This window comes from Mirounga angustirostris, unplaced genomic scaffold, assembly GCF_029215605.1.
Source record: "Mirounga angustirostris isolate CCGP_5_RB_7025 unplaced genomic scaffold, mMirAng1.0.hap1 SCAF_1, whole genome shotgun sequence".
NCBI classification, from domain to species: domain Eukaryota; kingdom Metazoa; phylum Chordata; class Mammalia; order Carnivora; family Phocidae; genus Mirounga; species Mirounga angustirostris.
Genome location: NW_026991709.1, coordinates 148,411,089 through 148,431,433, shown reverse-complemented (window position 1 = coordinate 148,431,433; position 20,345 = coordinate 148,411,089). Strand labels below are relative to the sequence as shown.

Sequence of the window (20,345 nt, the reverse complement as noted above, 5' to 3'; positions counted from 1 at the left end):
ACTGCTTGAAAGATAAACCTTCATTTATTCACTCTAAAACATGGCTCAGGCACCTGCTAAGTGCTTTTGTACCATTCTGGCAGGCACAGGGGATGCAGCAATAAACAAACGACAAGTGATTTGTCATGGAGATATTCTGGTGGGGGAAGACTCCATGTGGACATGGCACCCTCCAAAACCGGCCACGTGTTCTTCTAGAACTTTGCCTCTTCCTCATTAAAAGGTGGTGTCTAATACTCCTTGCATTCAATCCAGGCAGACTTGTGCCTCATTTGTAACCAACAAAGTGCAGCAGGAGTGATTTTGTGTGATTTCCAAGGCTGGGTCAGACAAGGCAATGCAGCTTCTGCCTTGTTAGTTGGGACACATGCCTTTGGAGCCTTGAGATGAAATGTAGGAAGTCCAACCATCCTGAGACTGCCATGCCATGGGGAAGCCCAGTCCACGTGGAGAGGCCATGCATATGTGTTCTGGCTGATATCCCAGCCAATAGCCAGCATCAGCTGTCAGACGTGTGTGGATGAGGCTTTCAGAGGTTTCCAGACACTAGCTGTTAAATTACTTCAGCCTTCACGTCTTCCCAGCTGAGGCCCCATACATCATGGTATAGAGACAAGCCATCCCCACTGTGTTCTGGCCAAATTCATGACCCACAGAATTCATGAGTGTTATAAAATGGTTGTTTAAACTACTAAGTTTGAGGTGCTTTGCTATACAGGAATAGTATTGAGAACACTGACAATAAGCAAATACGTGAGCAAGATAATTTTATATTGTGGGAAGTCTCATGAAAACATGAAACACCATGATAACTCGTTGGAAGGCCTCTTTTGATGGGGGGCAGGTGAGGAGGGGCGATAGGCGGGGGTGGGGGGGTGGGAATGGGTCAAGAAAGGCCTTTCTGGAGGGACATTAGAACGGGATCTGAGTGAAAAGGAGCCCAGCCACTGAAGATCTGAGAGAAGAGACTTCCAGGCAGAGGATACAGCAAGTGCAAAGGCCCTGAGGCAGGAATTGGTTTGGTAAAGATTATGTAAAGATCAAGGCCAGTGTAACTAGGGAGATGTGTGTGAGGATGAGAGTGGTGGCAACAGTTGGGAGAGGAGGGCAGAAAGACAAGTCATTCTGAAAGGCAGAGAAGAGTTAGATTTCAGACGGAGTGAGCTGGGAAGCCACTGGAGAGGATTTACACGAGAGCGACTTGATCTGGCAAACTCTCAGTAAGAGCTTTGGCTGCCAGGTGCACGACAGATTGTTAGGACAGGGGGAAGCAAGGAAGACCACTTGGGAGGCTATGGCAGTGGCCCAGGAAAGCGGGGAATGGGTGATGGCCCGAGGCAGCGTGATGCCACTGAAGATGGGGACTGGTGGCCAACTCGGGACACAGCGGCAGTGGCAGGGAGTGACGAGAAGGGAGGAGGCGCCCTGACCAGCAGGTCGGTCCCGGGTGGGGCCGCGACTTGGGTGAGGACCGGAACCCGCACCCGCCTGGAATCCCGGAGGGAGGCTCCGAGCAAGGGCCGGCCAGGACGGCGCGTACTGGAGTCCAGCGTCTGCCGCGCGGAGCCGACCCCTGGCTGCGCGCCTGCCCGGCGTTTCCGGGCAACCGCTGCAGCGGCCCGAACGCCCCAACCCGGCGGCCCGCGTAACGTCATCGTCACCTTGGAGACGGCGGGTGGGAACGCGCCCCACCTCCGCCTGCCCCCGCCCTCTGGGCGCCGCCTGGGCCGGGCCCCACTTCCAGCCCCGCCCACTCCGGGCGGGAGGAGAGGTGGAGCCTGGGTCTCGGCGGCAGGTGTGGCGGAAGGTGTGCAGGGCGCTGGGCGAGACCTCACCGAGAGGCCGCTATCTCCTTGGTGCACGCTGCCGCCAGCGTGCTCACCACCCACCCACCTACCTCTTCCCACCCTTCCCCCTAGTCGTCCGGACCCGCTCCAGTGTCATTAAGGTTATCTCCACGGAGATGCTTTCCCTTGACCACCCAAGCTAAAGTAACAGCCAATCCACTTCTCGTGGACTGACCTCGTTTTTATTTCCTTCACAGTTATCTGCTTATAATACATTGTCTTCCCTCTTTAAACCCCAGTTCCGTGAAGTCAGGGATAAATTCTGCCTTGTTCATCTCTATCCTCAGCATCGTGAATGGAACCTGGCAGGAAGTCGGTGCTCAATAAATGTTAGTCGGATGAATCACTGAATTCACGTAATCATTTCGTTCATCTGCGCCTTCATTTATTTGACATTTACGGAGTGCCTTCTAGGCACTCTTGATAAGCACCAGTGGTACTGAGATGAACGAGACAGGAACTCCACCTGGAGGTGAGAAACATACTAAAACTAATGGCTACCAATAATACTAAAAAATAAACATGTTGGAGTTCCAGAAGCTAGGCATATAGCTCCAAGCACTCTGCACATAATTTGCTTAATCTTCATGAGAGTAGGTACTGTAATCGTGCCCACTGTACAGATGAGAACAATGAGAACAGTCATGCTGTAAGCTGCTGGGCCCCCGTAATCAAGTGAGAGCCCATAGAGGGCAGGGGAGGGGGACATGTGGCCAGGGGCCCAGAGAGATGTAGATATTAGCCCCAAGTGGGTAGATTTGGTATCTTAATTGCTCCCACACACCACTGTCTTCCACAGGGTTCTGGCTCTTTCCAGTTCAGAGCCCAGGGTTCTTCCACAAGGTTCCACGGTGTTCCACAGGGTTCTGGCTCTTTCAGTTCAGAGCCCAGCTGCCCCAGGGGAGCTCACCGTGTGAGAAGAGCAGGCAATGAGGGGGCTGTGACGTGACATGTAGAAGGCTGATTCCGGGGCTGGTGGTAGGCTAGGAGCCTACCTGTTCAACGAAAACAAGTGTGGACAAGCTCCCACATAACGTTGTGGGGGAGAGGACATGGGGGGAGGTAGACGGAGGGGTGTCCAGGACATTAAGGAACTACACTCATTCCCATCTCTGGATTTTTGCATGTGCTCTTCTCTCTGCCTAGCATGTGCCGCCGCCCCTTGATTTTCACGCAACTGGCTCTTTGTTAACTCAGATCTCAGGTGAGGTTTTTCCCTTGGAGAGGTTTGCCTTGGCCGTGTCCTCTAAGGCAATCACCTGTCATTGTCACATCACCGTATGTTAACTCTTCCCCTAGAGTGGAAGAGTGGCCTGGTCAAGTGCATTACCCTTATTCCTCATCTGGTTTTTCCTGCTACTCATGGTCTGTTTCCTCATTCTAGAAGGTCAGTTCCCTGAGAGTGTGACCCCATAAGACCTCACCTCTGTGTCCCTTATGCCTAGAATAGGCCTGGCATGCAGCAGGGACTCAGTGTTTTTTGAAAGAGCCCTGCACTGAATCATTCTGGCCTTCCGGGCCAAACTCCATGCACTCCCCTTCCCAGGAGCCCCCGCTCTGCACGCAGCACCTGGCCTGAGCAGGGGAGAGGGCCCAGCCGTCTTGGCTACTGGAGTTCTCCTGGGGTGTGACCCTCCCTCCTTCCCAGGCCTGACTGGGCTACTCTCCCACTCTGGAGCAGGATTCTGGTCAGATTCCACTCCATGGTGATGTCCAAGAACATCCAGGAGGGGAGACCAGAGGTAGAGGGGCAGCAGTGTATGTATGGGCTGGGGAAGGGGGGGGAGGGGAGCAAGGAGAACCGGCGGGGGGGTTTGTGTGGGGCCTCTTTGTTTCCCGGCCACAATGGTAGAAGAAGGGGTGGCTTTTCAGAGCTTTCCAACACTGCTATTGACAGGAAAATGGGGCATCCGGAGGTTGTGGCTCTTTTCTCTCCCACAGTGGGAACCCAGATTCTAGAACAGATGCGCAAACTGTCCGACACACACAGGTGACAGAATAAAACTTGGGTTTATTCAGACTGTATCCTTTCCATTTGGGGTGCAGAGTGAAGGGCAGTGGGGGTGGAGAGGCGGTATCTTTGGCTTTAGGGACATGTGCCGATTGCTGAGCTTTTCCGCGTGACCTTTGGGCTGTCAGGATGACCCGCTGAGCGATGGGGATAGTGACGAAGGGACTGCAGCAGGGCCCTTCCAGAGCCCTCAGACCAATCCCGAACAGAGACCAATCCTGCTGTCCAGTTGGCCCTGTCCTCTCCCAGAGTTAAGGAGCCATTGGCTGAGAACATTTTGACTCATAATAAAAGAAACAAAGGCTGAGAGGGAGGGTCCCTCTGATCCTAAGGGGGCTCCCTCTTAGGGCCAGTCTGTGGGCTAGGCCTGTGTGAGGAGCACGTGTCTGTGCATATTCCATCCTCCACAAGTGCTTCTCCCATGCCCGCGCTACTTGGCAGGCCTGTTCCCAACCTGTCTTCCCCGCCTTTTGCAAGGGCTGGGCCTACTGATGGAACTGAGGAAAGGGAAACTGCCCATACGTTCCTGGAAGATGCCTTTTCTTCTTGGTCCTTGCCTCATGAGTGCAGGAGGTCCGCGCCCACCTCGGTCCTTGGGCCCTGGAGGGCAACGCCGCAGTGCAGTGCTGGTGGGAGGCTGTGGTGGAAGTGGAGGGGCTCACTGGGCCTCGGGCTGGGAGTGGCCACAGGGGGCCTGCGTCATTCCGGCTTCTGCCAGGCCCCCGCCGAGCCTGGCGGGGCTGCGCAGGAACTGCCGGAGCAAGGGGGAATCATGGCGCTCGAGGTGGGGGCCTGGGCCCCTGGACAGCTCTGCCTGCTCGGTGACCACGGTGGGGGATGAGAGGACCAGGTTCCTGCACGGGTCCACCCCTTCACATTGCTGGGTAACTGTTCTCATGGCTCCATAGCACTGGGAGCCACCAGGTCCAGTCTGCAGCTCCAGAACACTCTTCTGCTGCCCAGTGGGCAGGGGGCTGCTGGCTGAGGCAGGGACAGGCTTGGGCTGCCCAGAGCACTTGGTGACCTCCTTCTTTCCAGCCTTGTCCAGGAGCCCTTTCTGGTGGAGCCGGGCCTGGCCCACATCCTGTGCCGGGTGAGTGTTTTTCACTGAGACATCAAGGACGCCCCTGGGGCTGGGAGCCTCTGGAAGCTTCCCTGTGGCTGACTCAATGGAGCTGAATGTTGGGGAGCAAGCTGGATCTCTGCTGGAAGGCAAGACTCCAGGGAGGCCTGGGTTCTTTTTCAATGTCTCTGGCCTCCTGGTGGAAGGGACGACTGAGGCTGCTTGACCCCTGGCCTCTGTGTGATTTCTGACCTTGGCCTGACTCTGGACCTCAGAATGGCTTGCAGCTTGGGTTTGGTTCTTGACTGCAGTTTGCCCTCTGACCTCCTGGCCCGAGCAGTTAGGTCTGGCTTTACTTCTGTCCGTGTCACTGATCTTGCAGGCACCGTGGGCCTGCGGCGGTCCTTGGGCATGGCCCCTGGTGTTGGTCTCAGGCTGGAGGCTGGACATGGAGCTGAGAGCCTTGTGCACAGCCTCCTCAATGTCCAGCAGCCTGGCCAGAGTCTGTTCCCTCAGCCGGGCCACCTCTGTGCTGACCTTTGTCAGCTCCCCGAAGGCCTGCACCACTGACACGTCAGGTTTGTGGGGGGCAGCAGGAGTCTGAGGGGCCACTCCCAGCTGGGGCACAGTTTCGAAGAGCCTCCTCAGCGCCTTCACGTCCACACTGCTTGCAGCCTCCTTCTCTAGGGCTTGCACCTGGCTCAGGAGGCCCTGGAGTTCTTGCTGGCTTCCCTGCAGAATCTCAGTGCTCTCAGGGGCCCCTTGCTGGGAACCTGCCATAGGCCCCTCTCCTGGGGGACTGGGAGCCTGCTGTGGCGAGGTGGGGTGACTGCTGAGAGCTGAGAGCTTGGGGGGCTCAGGGCTCTGGGCATTGCTGCCTACAGCTTGGCTCTTGGTGAGTCCGGAAGCCCTGGTCCTGGGCCCACATTGGGGGCTGGCCTGGCTCTGTTCACGGGGGCATCCAGCCAGAGAGACACATCTCTGGCCTGCTGTGGTGGGGACGTTGGCTGACCGAAGGGTGGCTGCATCTCTCTCACCTGGCTTGTGTTCTCCTTGTCCTGCTTCTTTGGAGGACTGGGGAGATAGAACTGAGGGTGTGCGCAGCCTCTGAGGAGGGGGGATCTGGCTTAGGTATGCAGGTTTGGGAGGCAGCTGAGGCTTCTTCCTTGGGGGCATTTTGGGCTCCAGTTTTGGGGTCCTTGTCTGTGACTCCCCAGGGGTTCTCTGGCTGGCAGGGCTGCTGTGGGAGTGGAGAAGGGCACCCTGCAGGGGCTCGGAGTCCTGCCGGATAGAGTCCTTACCATGGCGGGCTTGGGCTGGGAAGTCCGGTCCTGTCACAGCAGCTGGGAGAAGAGGAGGAGGAGGAACAGAGGCATTATGGGAGTGCAGACGAGCACCTGCAGGCCGAGGCTCAGAGGCCAGAGTGTGGTGGGCTGAAGAGGCACCCTTCAGGGTGGTCTCTGTGGCTTGGAGGCCTCCTGGGCCGACTCTTGCCTTTGCCTTCTCTGGAGGTCCCCAGGCCATCTGTGTGCAGCCCCCAGGCTCCTCCCACCTGGGCCTCAGACTCTGACCCGGGCCTTCCTGGAGTGGGCTGCGGGCCTGGGCCGAGAGGGCAGTGTCCCTGCCCTGCTGTGGGGGCTCTCTTTCAGAAGGCTGGACAGCCCCAGGTGGCTCAGAGTTCCTCATGGGGTGAGCAGTGTAGATGCCATCCTGAGTAGCCACCCACCCCTCAGGCAGCCCTCTGGGCAGTGCCTTCTGTTCCCCACTAACCTTTCTGGGGGGTGCTGGGATCCTGGGGTCACCTCCAGCCGTAGGCCTAGTGTTGCTCTGGGCAGCCAAGGTGACCACGGCTGATGCTTGCAGAGGACCATCAGGGCGCCGAGGTGGCTCTAGGGGCGCCGAGGTGGCTCCAGGGGTAGAGGCTTGCTTGTGCTTATTCAGAACTTGCTGGCCCAGGCTTTGGGCCTCAGCAGTTGCCGTCCACAGATTTTGCATGGCAGCCTGGAGGTCTGGGGCCCCAGGCCCTGGGGGTTTCGTCGTGGTTCCTTCGGACTTTCCCAAAGCTGCTATCCCTTTCTGCCCAGCGCGACTATCTTCCTGCTTTTCTTCCCCAGCCAGAGGCACTGCCTTTCCAATGGGCTGTGGGAGGTGGGGGGTGCCCCCCAGACCTCTCAGGTGCCCCATCCCCATGCTGGGGTCCAGTGGGGGAACTTGGATGATGTTCTCCATTGGGGGCAGCTTCTGGGCCCCCTCCCTGGCTGGCACTGGGCTTGGATCAGCTGGTGGCTCCCACCGCAGACTCTGCAGGCCCCTCAGGTCACCTTTGTCGATGCAGCTGGCTAGCAGCTGCACACTGCCCCTCTCAGGGGCCCTGCTGGTCAGCCGGGGCTGCAGGGAGTAGGCGGTCAGCGAGACCAGACCCTGCTCTGTCTCCTGCATCACCAGCCCAGTCCCTGCTACTGAGGTCCCCAGGCCACAAGCCAGCAACTGTTGGAACTCAGGGTCCAAGTCTTCCACGTGCCTACTGCTGCCTGGGGCTGGCAGCCTCAGCGGCTTAAGGAGGAGCTGGCCCACTGGGTCCTCCTGAACCAGCAGCCCCTGCTGGTCCACATCTGGCCGGCGCAGCACTTGGCGGACAATCCTGGGAAGCTCGCCAGACACCAACTCCTCCTTCTGGATGCGGGGTCCCCCCTGCCCCGGGTCTGGGAGCACATACTTGGCAAGGCAGAGCTCTCCCGGCCCTCGGGCCTCCATGAGGATGCCTCCGTGGTGCAGGAGGCCGGGCATAGTGTGCAGAGTCCGCAGGGTCCCCTCCGCTGCGGTCTCCTGCCTCTCCGGCACCCTGTTGCCTGAGGGGCCCACGGGCTGCTCTTCCTGGAGGTTGCCCCCTCGGATGCTCTCAGCTGCCAGGGAGCCCATGGGGCAGTTCTCAAAGAGCCAGGTGAACTTGTGCACAGAGCCCACAGAGATGGGCTCGGGGAGTACCCTGGACCCCTGGTCTTCCCTCTTGCCTGCTTCCAGGGCCTGGAAAACCTCCTTCTGCCGAGACACCTGCCCTGAAGGGATCTCCACTCGGCTGCAGTATCGCACAGGGTCTCTTCCGCAGCGACGGCCTGAGGCCTGCAGAGGCTCCGTTTCGAAGACATGTCCGTCTGTCTGTCTTTCCCCAGTCTGGATCTGGCTGACTTGCAGGTGCTGCTCCCTGGAGCCTTCCGGCCTGTCTGCGGGTTGGGGCGCAAACATCCAGGTGCAGGACCGTGCCTTGGCCTTAGCTGCGGGATCTGTGACCCCTGACCCCTGCTTCTCGGCCAGCTCACTCATTGGGCATGTCTCAAACAACCACCGGATGGTCTGCACGTCACCTTTCGGGAGTGCCTCAGGCTGGGAATCTGCCTGACTCTTTCCTTCTTCTTCCTGCCGTTCTTGCCGTTCCCGCTGGTGGATCACCTCCAGGGGCTGGGTCTCAAAGAGCCACCGGGCAGTGCCGACGTCTCCGGCCACCACTTCCTGCCGGGTGATGCCCCGTACCACGTCCACCGTACTGGGGCTTCGGCCCAGTTGATCCAGGGGCTGTGTCTCAAACATCCACCGGTAGCCCTGCACGTCACCTCCAACTATCTGCTCTCTGCTGACAGAGGTCAGGGCATGGAGGTGGCCTTTGCCATCCTGCATGGCATACACTGGGGACCCTAGGTCCTGGGACTGCCCAGGAGAATCAATTCCTTCTGCTCTGTGCACACTCCTATGGGCCGAAGGCTCACCCTGCCCGATGCTGTCCAGGGGAAGGGTCTCGAAAAGGTTCTTGAAGGCCTTCACGTCCCCCTTCACCCCATCCCTCTGGGGGGCACTCTGAGAGTGGGACAGTGCGAAGGAGCCATCACTGGGGAGATGCTCAGACATGAGCCCCTCACGCTCCCGGGGACCCACTCGCTGCAGGTGGCCCACTTGGACCTTGTCTCTAGGAGTATCCAGGGGCTTCATCTCAAATAGCCACAGGGTAGAGCGGACATCGCCAGGGACTACTTCCTCTTTGGGTGGGTGCCCTGCTCCAGACTCCTCTTCCCCCTTGAGGGTGTCTAGTGCTCGGGTCTCAAACAAGTGCCGCTGCTGTTGAACATCTGGACCAGGAGGGATAAGGTCTGGGGATGGCTGGAAGTCTTTCTCATCCACCAAGATCTCCCGAATGGCGTCCAGCGGCTGTGTCTCAAAGATCCAGCGAGTCGCACTGACGTCGGGCTGGGCCCCCTCCTCCAGGGAGATCCCCCGGATTACCCGCACCTGGCTGGGGTCCCTGTTGATGGCATCCAGAGGTTGGGTTTCAAAGAGCCAGCGGGCAGACCTCACTGCGTTGCTTTGGATTTCCTCCCGGCATGCGGCCTTGACCTCATGGATGGCACCCTCTGCATCCTGGATGGCACACAGTGGCTCCGTTTGGAACAGCTTCACTGTCTTCTTCACATCGCCCTTCAGCTCCTGGATCTCTGAGCGCAGCTCCAAGGGGCTCTGCTCCTGGATGGAGGGGCGGGAGCCCAGGCGGTCCAGCGGCCGCGTCTCAAAGAGCATCCTGGTACCCTGGACATCCCCGCTGGCCTCAGGCTCCCTGGCCGTGGCCTCCGGTGCCTCGGCCTGGCCAGTCAGCTCATCCAGCGGCTTTGTCTCAAACAGCCGGCGGGCTGCACGAACGTCCCCTCCGGGTGGCGGAGGTCCGGCTGGCTCCTGGTCTGTGTTGTTGGCAAAGGAGCCTTCCTCAAACTTGCGGGAGGTAGCCTGGACATCGCCGCCGGACACGGGCTCCCTGGCAGGCGGCCTCTCACGGTCCCCAATGGCATCTAGCCGCCAGTTCTCAAAGATCCAGCGCATGCACTGGACGTCACCGTCAGTGGGCTCCTCAGAATCCAGGACGTCAGCCAGGTCTTCAGCCACGGCCTCGGCCAGATTCTTGCGGAGCTCTGGGTGGATATGTCTGTAGAGGCGGCGGAGCTCGCTGGCTTGTCTCTGCTGGTGGAACTTGGAGAAGGCCTCCTTGGGCGGTGGCGGTGGCAGATCCTCCAGGGCTGGGGCTGGAGGGAGGGGCGGGTCCTCGGCAGTGGCCATCGGAATGGTCGGCATGGGGGCTGCCTGCGTCCGGGTTTTGGCCATCCTTCTGAGGAGAAGGGGGCAGAGATGAGGATGGGGCTGGTGGCTGGGAGAAATGAGAGCGGGCAGGGTCTGGGGACAGAGTAGGCCCACGGTGACCTGGCTTAGAGAATCCCTCCCTCTCCAGACCTCACCTGGGTATCACTCGGCCACCTGCACGGTTGCCATGTGACAAGTCTTGAACTTAGGGCATATGGAGCCATCCATCGAGGTGGGTCCTGCTTCCCCAGAATTACCTGGGTTGCTAGGGAGCAGGCAGGGCACTGCTGGCCACGAAACCCTGTCCTTTAGCCCTACATGGGATGCTGAAACCTCCAATAGGCAAACTGGACATGTTCCATCCTCACCTTCCTTTACCCAAGTCGATTTTCCCCTCGTGAACTCCCAGGTGAATCTTGACTGATGGGGTTCCAGTTGGGGAGAGGCGGGCCCCTAAACTGGGGGCTACTGCCCACAGAGAAGAAATTCCCTTTCACAACACCAGAGGGCGCACTTGCCACTTTGCCCGCCCTCCAGCCCTTCGGGCCCTGGGGAGGTTTAGCAGGGGCTGCAGCAGAGGCTGCAGCTGAGGCTCTGTGAGGGGCAGTTGTTCACCAGCTACCTCACGGCTCCGCAGAGCCAGCTTCTGAATCCCAGGTAGGGTTTTTCTGTGCCATACCCCAAGACTCAGAAGGTGGGAGCCAGGGGGATGTCAAGGGCCTTCTGTCCAGTCACTCCCAATTAAAGACAAGGAAACCGAGGCATAGAAAGAGTCAGATCTTGGTGAATGAGCGGCAGGCAGTGCCTAGACCCTATTTGGGGGCCCTGTTCCCAAGAAATAAGAGGGAAGGGGCGTGAAGCTTTCTTACTGGCTATGGTGCCCCTCAGTTCCCCAGCAGCCGCCCGGAGCAGAGTGGGAGGGAGACACCCACAGGGAGGGAAGGCAGTGCACAGAGGGCTTTACTGCAGAGACCTCCTTGCCCTGGCTCATAGAGACTCTTCCCCAACTGTAGGGCACCAGCCCCAAACTCCTGAACGTCTCCTCTTTCTCCCTCTTCATGTCAGTCAGCTTCCATCAAGGCACTGCTTCACCCCAGCTCCCCCGCACCCCCCACCGTGGCCTCCCACCCCTCAAGCCCTTCTCTGGTCTCAGTCCTCTCTGTGTCTTATCTGTCTTGTGACAGGTGTACTGACAGTCCCCAGAGGCCAGTAGGGAAGGAATGGGAAGCATGTCCCCCCTCGCTGCCCCTGACCCATTGCTCTGCTCCACACTCATGCTAAATATAGCTGAGGTCCTGGCCTGGGCCCAGCAGCCCTGGGCTCAGAAGGGAGGCCCAGGCTCAGCCACTGGGACCCTGGGCTCCTTCACTCACCTTATCTCCCTCTCTGTCCTGGGCTCCCTGATCCTGCCCCCTTCCTCCCGAGCTAGTGTCAGGCGCCTGGCCTGCAGGATGACCAGCGCTGGGGCCTGGCGGTGGGGAGAGGTTAAGGGACACAGGCAGCAGGTGGGGGGCAGGACTTCCTCCTCATGGCTACTTAAGAAGTGGGGGGAACTGAGACCTGTTTGCCAACCCCCTTCTGAGAGAGCCATCCCAGTCTGGCCACCAACCATCAGAGCCCTGATGTGGGGAAAACTCTGAAACCTGCAGCCCGAGTCTCCTCACACGCTCTGGGTGGTTCCTGTTATCTCTGAGTTCTGATGGGAACAAAGGCAAACCAGGCCTCCCTGTCCTGTCACGACCACGTGGCCTGAGCAGATGGCATGTATGGACCACCAGCTCCACCCGACCACTGACCCCAGGAATCTCCAGAATCCCTGCTGTGGTTACAAATTGTTAGCATCATGGAATCCAGGGATGTCAGAACTATGGACCCTCAGAGGTCAAGGAACCTAACCCCCCATTGTTTAGACAGGGAAACGGAAGCCCAAAGACAGGGAAGGAGCTGTTCTGGGGGGCTCTGTAAGGTAGTAGCAAGACCTGAAGCAGGTTTTCTGAACCCTGGCCCTCCCACCCTTGCCCCTGCCTGGCCTGAAACTCCTGGGGCTTAATTTCTAAAGGGCAGGGACAGGGGTGGGGTGTGGGTGGAATCGGAACTGGGACCACCAGACTTAGGGTCAGGCCTGAACCCAAAGAAGTGTGCCAGAGCTTGGCCTCCCAGGGCTGAGCCAGCCTCTCAAGGTGACCCCACCTTTGCCTCCAGGTCTGCTTCTCCTTGGCTCTGCCTCCACAGGTCTCTACATCTGGGCAGATTGAGTTCTGGTCTCCCCACCTCGTGTCCCCAGATTTGCCCCAAGGGTTTTCCCACTGGGCAAGACCATGGCCTGGGGCAAAATCTGCCTTCTACTCCAGGTCCTAGGCCATGATATATGGGGAGCTGGGCTCAGGCCAGCCCTGGGGAGATATTCCTGGTGCCAGATATGCCAAGACTTTTGCCCACAACAGCTGGGCATGGGGTTTGTCCTAGCAATGCAGAGTCGGGCCTATGTCTTACCCTCTAGCCCCTGTGTCCTCCGACCTCTCTTGTGTCCCTCTTTCTTCCGGACACTGGGCCTGCCTAGGGCTTCTTTGAGAAGAAACCCTGAAACCTGAGGAGCTCTGTACCTGTATTTCAAAAACAGCAGTTCCAGGCCACCTTCTCCTGAAAGCCTTTCTGAATTATGCCAGACTGGTAAGAACCTGACTCTTGTGTGGGACTCAGGCCTGTGGCAGCCACTCTGAGAGCTCCCATGGGGCCCATGCTAATGCTCCTTTAACTTCCTCATGGAACTTTTATATCAGGGACCCCCTGCCCCCCACCTACATCCAGTTGCAACCTCCTTCCTCCACCCAGAGCTAACCCTGTCCTACGCTCCCCTGAGAGCTGTCCCACATTGCCCACAGGGGACCCCGGTGCAGAGAACCAGCCTGCCATGGAAAGATGAGAGGTCACTCACCAGAAGGTCCCACTTGGCTGAGGGGGTGCTCAGGTCTGTGGCAGGTGTGAGCTAATGGCCTGTCTTTCCGGCTTCTTGTTCAGGACCGGTCCTGCTCCACTGGCCTCGTTAGGCGCCTTCTCACTGCCCTGGCTCGGGTCTCTGTCCTCTGCCAGCCTAGCAGCTGCTTTTATCTCGCTGGCTAGGGGTGGGCCAGGTGGGGGCGGGGGGGAGGCTGAGTTCAGAGTATGAAGTGGCTCAGTTATTTTTAGGGCTTGTGGAAGTCCCCCTTCCATCCCGGGGAATCAGTTACATGTCCTTGCTGCTGTGAGGGAAGAGGAGTAGGGACCACTTCATTCATTCAAGTCTCATCTCAGGATTGGGGTCAGTGACTCAGCCGTGGTGTGGGGTGAAGGTGTCCCAGACCTATTTTGGGGGAATGAATCAAGAGGGGCATCTGACACCTGGACGGCCCTGCCCCCTTATCCCATGTGACCCCTCTCTGCTCTGGACTGGTCTCTGGCTATTCCTGATGTGTGTGTTCACTGTGCCAGCGGATTGGAGGCCCCCCCCACCCCTGAGGGCAGGCCTGGGTCCTCTCCTCTGCTCCTGGCCTGGACACTTCTGAGGGTAAGCCCAGCTCTCCTTCTCCCCCATCCCCTCTGCGCTAAGGATTTCCCCTCTCTTGTCCTTCTTCATGCCCCATGACACCGGGCTACACAGTCTGGAGTGCAACTGCATTGGGGAAAAGACATCTGAATTTCCAGGCCTCAACTCTTCACTAGGTCCCTGACTTATCAAAGAATTCCACAGAATGGTTCTGTGGTTTTCGTAGCAGATGATCTGGGTCCTTGTTTACTTTGGGACTCTTCCCTCTGACTCAGGGCCCAGACTTTCTGGGAATGGGGGGAAGGGAGAGATGGCACGCGGCGAGCTGACTGTGGGGTTATTTCTGACCCTGGAGTCATCAGCTTCCCAGTCACAGACGACTGCGGGGTTGGGGGGGGGTCATGCCTCCCCGTTCTTTGCTTCCCAGAACTCAAGGTACTTAGCAGTGTCCAGAGATCCTGGCGTTCCAACCAGGAAGGGTGAGGGGCATCAGGGGACCACCCAGAGCGCTCAGGAAGGAGGCATTTTGCCCAGGTGCTGGGTCTAAGGCCATGCGGGTGCCTTCTGTTACCTGGCAGCACAGGGTCTCCTTCTGACACGCGGGATGCCCTCTGGTGCCAGGTGGGGATACCAGGCACTGCTCGCTTTTTCTACCGAGTCAGGGTGAGTCATGCTGCACTAACATGAGGCCAGAGAGAGGGACATCTGGGGACCCCTTCTCTTGCATCCACTCCCGTTTTCGGCTTCCCCTGTCCTTTTCCATCCCCCTGCCTGCTCCCCAGGCTTTTCCTGATCATCTGCTTTGTTCTTATCTAATACAACTCTCCTTTTCAATATAGTCACTACTAACCACAGGTGCTTATTTACATTTAAATTGAGTGAAGTGAATTAAAATTAAAAATTCAGTTCCTCCATCACACTAGCCACATTTTGAGTGCTCCGTAGAGATGTGTGCCTAGTAACTACCATGCTGGACACATCCCTGTGAAAAGTTCTGTTGCCCTGCTATGGGTATCAACACTGAAAATCTCCTAACAGAGGGTGTTTCCCTCTCTGCCTTGGCTGTCAGGAAGCTCAGAGCTACATCCCTAGTCTAGCAAGTAGGCTTTGCGGGCTGCTTCCTGTGTAATGAGGGTGACCAACTGCTGCCTGTCTCCGAGGGGGTCCCAGAATAAAGGACTTTCAGTTTTAAAGCTGGAAAACTCGAAGAAAACCAGAATGGGTTAGTCATCCTATGTGTAATGATCCAACAGTGCCACATCATGAAAGTGTCAATTACAAGGCCATAGAGGCGTGATTTATCAGAGTATCTTTTTAAAAAAAGACAATTTATTTGACAGAGAGAGAAAGCACGAGCGGGGTGAGGGGCAGAGGGAGAGGGAGAGGGACAAGCAGACTCCCTGCTCAGCGCTCAACCCCAGGACCCCGAGATCATGACCTGAGCCGAAGACAGACACTTTTTTTTTTTTAAAGAATTTATTTATTTATTTGACAGAGAGAGACACAGCGAGAGAGGGAACACAAGCAGGGGGAGTGGGAGAGGGAGAAGCAGGCTTCCCGCCGAGCAGGGAGCCCGATGCAGGATCATGACCTGAGCAGAAGGCAGACACTTAACGTACTGAGCCACCCAGGCGCCCCTATCAGAGTATCTTTGGTGGAGACATTTGCACATCTCTCTTTTTCAGCTCCCTCAAATCATCTTGGGAATGAGGCTGGGAATAAACAAATACACTGAGGTTGAATGGCTGTGCTGATTAATCGGTCTTTGTCAAAAGGCAGAGGGGCCTTGGGGGAGGGGTGGTGGTTTCCAGGGACGCCAGTCCGTCCTTCTGGAGCCCCACTGCTCCTCAGTCTTGAGGGCGCCTTCCCCGTCAGCCCCTCCCTCCATGTGGGGCTCCGCCAAAGCTGGGCATTGGGCAGAGTTCATAGTCTCCCTGCAGAGCCGGCACGCGATGGCAGAGCTCAGAGTCAGTAGCTGGTGGCAGACTCATCGGAAGCTTCAGGAGAGACAGGGTCCAGGGATGATTAGGGGCCAGGCTGCCCGAGTGTGAATCCTACCTGTGACACTCACTAGCTGTCTGACCTTGGCAAGTTCCTGACCCCTTCTGTTCCTCAGTTTCCTCATCTATAAGATGGGGATAATAATTGTGTATACTTCAAAGGGTTGCTGTGAATATACATCTCTTTCTCTCTCTCTCTCTCTCTCTCTCTCTCTCTCACACACACACACACACACACACACACACACACACACACACACACACACACAAACACGGTGCATCTAGAGCAGGGCCTGGCATACTACAAGCCCAATAAATGAGAAAGCTCATTAAGTTCTTCCTGGATCCCTGCCACCCCCAGCTTCTCCAGGTCCCAGATCCCAGTGTGTCCTCTCGGTCTGAAGACAAGTGCCCTTCAAGGCACTGGCTGGCAGTCCTGGCTTCCCTCTGGCTGGGAAGCAGTCATCGGTGCCAAGGGACCGCTCTGAGCAGCCAGGATGGGTCTGTTCCAGGCCCGCGGGAGACACAGGTCTGCTCAGCCTCTTGGTGAAACCATCTGAACTCGGAATAGGGATTTTCTGCTCCGGGGGTGGGCACACTAGAGGGGAGAGTCTCCACCCTCCTGCCAGGGGAATGTGGCTGCCACGTGAGAGACGGTAGAGCGTGGGATCTGGCGTCAGACTGCTGGGATCAAATCGGCAGCCTGTCTCTTCCTATTTAGATGACCTCTGAATGTCTTTCAGTTCTCTGCACCCTAGCGTCCTAGCTCCCTAGCTCGGGATCTCCCAAGAGTGGCCCCTGCCCCCCAACCCCCCCGAGAGGAGCATTTGGGAGCACGTGACTTCATTGGGAGGGGAGGAATGTGGTGAAGGAGTAAAGTGAGTTGGGGGCGGAGGAAAGCAGGTTACTACTGTGGACAGCTGGGGCTTGATCCCACTGGGGAGCCTCTGAGAGCTGGTGCAGAATGTATGTCACCAGGGCAAGGAAGCTGGGGTGTTCACCCACCCCTCCTCAGCCCCACCCGGATGGAAGCACCGCCTCTCCTATCCTTCCGGCCTGCCCCTCGGACAGAGAGATACAGGGTTTGAGGTGGGAATCTGTGAGTCTATACAGGGACTGTCCCCTGAAGTGGAGTGAGGGGGGTACGGGGGGGGCAGGGACCAGTATGTTTGTGCCCATTTTACAGGTGAGGAAACGAAGGCTTGGAGAAGTTAGGTCGACGTATGAGTGACAGGCTCAGCAAGGACTAGAACTCAGGTTTCCTGCCCGTGAGGTCAGGGAGGTCTAGCTCCCGGGGATGCTTTGTGAGCAGGGATGTGATGGGGATGAGACCAACCTGGGTCCCGCTAAGGACATGGCCACAGCCAAGATGCCCGGCCCTGCCTGATAGAACACCAGGAAGCCTGGAGGCGGCTGCCCCTTAATCCTTGGGCTTGGAGAATTGTTGTCAGTCCTGCACACATTCCGGGGACCCCAGAGCACTTGTGGCCAGGGAGGGGTGCAGTTGGCAGCTTCCTGGGACAGGGGCCCTGCCTTTTGATCCTGTTAGCATCTTGCTGGTGAATTTCCCCTCCTCCCTTCCTTCCCCAGTACATACGATGCCCTGCTGGGACCCAGATCCTAGCTGCGGAGCCCATCCTGGGAGCCCACAGTTCAGTGGGAAATGGACCTGGTGAGAACAGAGGTACCAGTTTGGCATTGAGGGGCCCAGGGAGGGAGAAGCAAACTCCAAGTGGGGGCCCCCAGGGTGGTTTCATGGAGGAGGTAGCCTGTGAGCTGAGTCCCCCAGATGAGGAGGCACTTGATGAGAAGAGATGGTGGGTATTAGGTGCTGAATTGTATCCCTCTCAAATTCATATGTTGAAGCCTTAAGTCCCAGACCTCAGAATGTAACTGTATTTGGAGAGAGGGCCTTTAAAGAAGTAATTAAGGCAAAATGAGACCAAGAGGGTAGGGTCCTAACTGAATAGGACTGATGTCCTTTAGAAGAAGAGAAAGAGACACCAGGGATGTGTGTGCACGGACGAAAGGCCATGTGAGGACCCAGGGAGAGAGGCTTCAGGAGAAACCAAACCGGCCAGCACCTTGATCTTAGACTTCCAGCCTCCAGAACTGTGCGAAAATTGATTTCTGTTGTTTCAGCCACTCTGTCTGTGGTATTTTGTTCTGGCGGCCTGAGCTGACGAAGTTAGTAGGGAACAACATTTAGGTGGAAGATATGGCCTAAGTATAGGCAGGGAAGTGGGAAAATCTGACTGAGCCCAGGGTGGAGGGAGATGGGTTGATAACAGGAGTCCCGGAGGTCATGGGGTCAAGTTTTATCCATTTCTGCTCCCCCCGCACTGCTGAGTCCAGATTCATTTGAGCAGGTCTTCACAGGATATAGTTGGCGGAATTCTAAAGGTGGTTCCCCAAGATTCCTGTCCGCTGGTGATTCATCAAACCCTACTCTAGGCACTGCTGTGAAGGGATTTTGCATGTGTGGTTCAAGTGCCAAGTCAACTGATTTTAAGATGAAGAGATTATCTGGATGGGCCTGACCTGATCAGGGAAGGCTCTTAGAAGAGGAAAGCTTTCTGCTGGTGGCAGAAGAGGAAGTCACTGAGACTGCAGGCATGGGGGGATTTGACTCACCTTCCCTGACTTGAAGATGGATGGATCGTGTGAGCAACAATGTGGTGCCTTCAGGAACTGAGAGAGGCTGCTGGCTGAGAGCCAGGAAATGGGGACCTCTATCTTAACGGTGGCAGGAACTGAATTCTGTCACCATCTGGCATGAGCTTGGAAGAGGAGTTTTCTTCCGTTTCCAGCTGAGGCTCAGCCTCGTTCCAGCCTTACGATTCCCTGAGCAGAGAGCCTGGCCCTGCCATGCCAGACTTCTGTATTAGCTACAGAACTGTGAGCTAATAAAGGGGGTCATTTAAGCTGCTAAGTTTGTGGTATTCTGCCTCCCAGGAATAGAAAATGAATAGAGGAAACCGGAGCAGTGGAGGGTGGGCAGGAAGCCACGGCTGCCCACTTGTAACAGGCGACCAGGCAGCCCGGAGCTCGGCCTCAGCATTCCCCACCGTGCGGTTGGCTAGGGGGTCCTAGGCAGCTGTGCTCAGCACCCCCAGGTCACCAGAGAGCCTCAGATCATCCTGGTCAGGGGAAGTCAGAGCAGGAAGGACCCAGTCTTTCATCCCCCCCATTTCACACCTGGGGGGGCTGGAGGTTTGCAGCAGAGACGGAACCCCGCGGAGTAGTGAAGGAGTTGGTTCAGGAAGCCCTCCTCCAGGGCCGCCTGGGTGGCTCAGTCGTTAAGCGTCTGCCTTCGGCTCAGGTCATGATCCCAGTGTCCTGGGATAGAGCCCCGTGTCAGGCTCCCTGCTCAGCGGGAAGCCTGCTTCTCCCTCTCCCTCTGCCCCTGCTTGTGTTCCCTCTCTCGCTGTGTTTCTCTCTCTGTCAAATAAATAAATAAAATCTTAAAAAAAAAGAAGAAGAAGCCCTCCTCTGGAACCCCAGCTCCACACTTACCAGCTCTCTAACCTTGGACAGGCCGTATCAGCTCTCCAAGCCTCAGTTTCCCTGTCTGTACAATGGGGATGGGCGAGGAGCGAAGGGCTTCTGGGCAGAGGGAAGAAAGTGGGCACAGACGCAGGTGCAGATGGTGTGACTTGAGTGCAGGGTGGGTGACAGAATGGAGGGTGGTCTCGGGCATTGGGCACAGGGCCACGTTGTGAGTGCCAGGCAAGGAGTTGGGCCCCATTGAGAAAGGTGTGTTTCAGGGGCAATCTGGGTCACAGGGGACAGGTGATGAGAGCCGGTCCCAGCAGCCCAGGTTCCAAGTGATGAAGATTTCGGTGGAGGCAGAGAGGAGGGGACGAGGGGCGGAGCCTGTGGGATTCTCAGGAGGTAGAACAGACAAAACATAAGCAAAAGAGCTACAAGGTGCCTGAGTGCCTGGTGAACTGTCTGAGGTGACCGGCAGAAAACTGTTCAGTGTACTCGGCCATGAGGAGACGGGCCCTCAGAGGTGGCCCCCCACTGTCCGGCCTGGGGCTATGGGTGGGCACTGGGAGTGAGGCGGAGGGCAGGGTGGCTGGCGGAGAGGATGACAGGCTGACTTGGAACCAGATGAGGGTGAGGTAGGCAGGGGCCAGATAATGGGATTTGGACCTCTGAACCTGAGACAGAGCCCCGGCAGCCATTCGTGTGCAGAGGGGATGCAGGCTGCCAGGGGTCTGCGGGGAGGGGTGGGCATAGGGACAGACGTGGGAGAAGGTGGACTGTAGCGAAGCCGCAGAAGGAAGTGGCAGCCAGGGAGGCAGGAGAAAAACCATGAGGGGAGTTGGTCTTGGAAGCTGCTGAGGGAGGAATGCATTTCGAGGAGGGAAGGGAGCGACAGTGTTCAGTGCTCCACAGAGTAAAGAGAAGGAGCAGGAAGGGCTGCCAGGGTCACCAAGGGCGCCCTTGAGGACTTTGCCCAGAGCCCCCTCCAGGCTGCGGAGGGCTGCGGAGGGCTTGGGGTGAGCTTGTGGAGGCACCCAGGAGACATGCCCCTCACAATTCTCACCGGTCAGGTGGGAACCAATATAGGAGTGAGGGTTGTGGTGAAAAACTAAATCAGGGTCGGGAAAGCCCTTCTGGCAAGAGAGATGCGTAGTTTCAAAGGCAGGTGGGCAAGTGGAGTGTTGGAAATGGCTGGCAAGGCCCCCAGTGCCCAGCAGGTGGCAGCACGTCATCAAGTGACACTTCACCTCTCCGGACCAAGACTGCATTTTATCATCTCATCTATTTATCGGCA

The 20,345-nt window shown here is 57.4% G+C and overlaps 1 protein-coding gene across 3 annotated transcripts; it reads right to left on the bottom strand.

Annotated features, from left to right (window-relative positions):
- Positions 1–3,840: 3,840 nt before the first annotated feature.
- XIRP1 (xin actin binding repeat containing 1) lies at positions 3,841–13,135 on the bottom strand. Of its 3 annotated transcripts, XM_045904017.3 has the most exons (3): positions 12,972–13,135; positions 6,692–10,064; positions 6,154–6,264 (listed from the first exon to the last, which is right to left on the bottom strand). In XM_045904017.3, the coding sequence occupies exons 2-3, from the start codon at positions 10,058–10,060 to the stop codon at positions 6,256–6,258; spliced, it is 3,378 nt and encodes a 1,125-aa protein (XP_045759973.2). In that variant the 5' UTR covers positions 10,061–10,064; positions 12,972–13,135; the 3' UTR covers positions 6,154–6,255. The 3 variants fall into 3 exon arrangements, with proteins under 3 accessions (XP_045759972.2, XP_045759971.2, XP_045759973.2); XM_045904016.2 differs by having other exon boundaries at positions 3,841–10,061; XM_045904015.3 differs by having other exon boundaries at positions 3,841–10,064; positions 12,972–13,134.
- Between the last annotated feature and the right edge of the window lie 7,210 nt (positions 13,136–20,345).

Coding starts and splice junctions, on each gene's coding strand:
- XIRP1 (XM_045904016.2), bottom strand. CDS start 10,060: ATGGCCAAAACCCGGACGCAGGCAGCCCCCATGCCGACCATTCCGATG.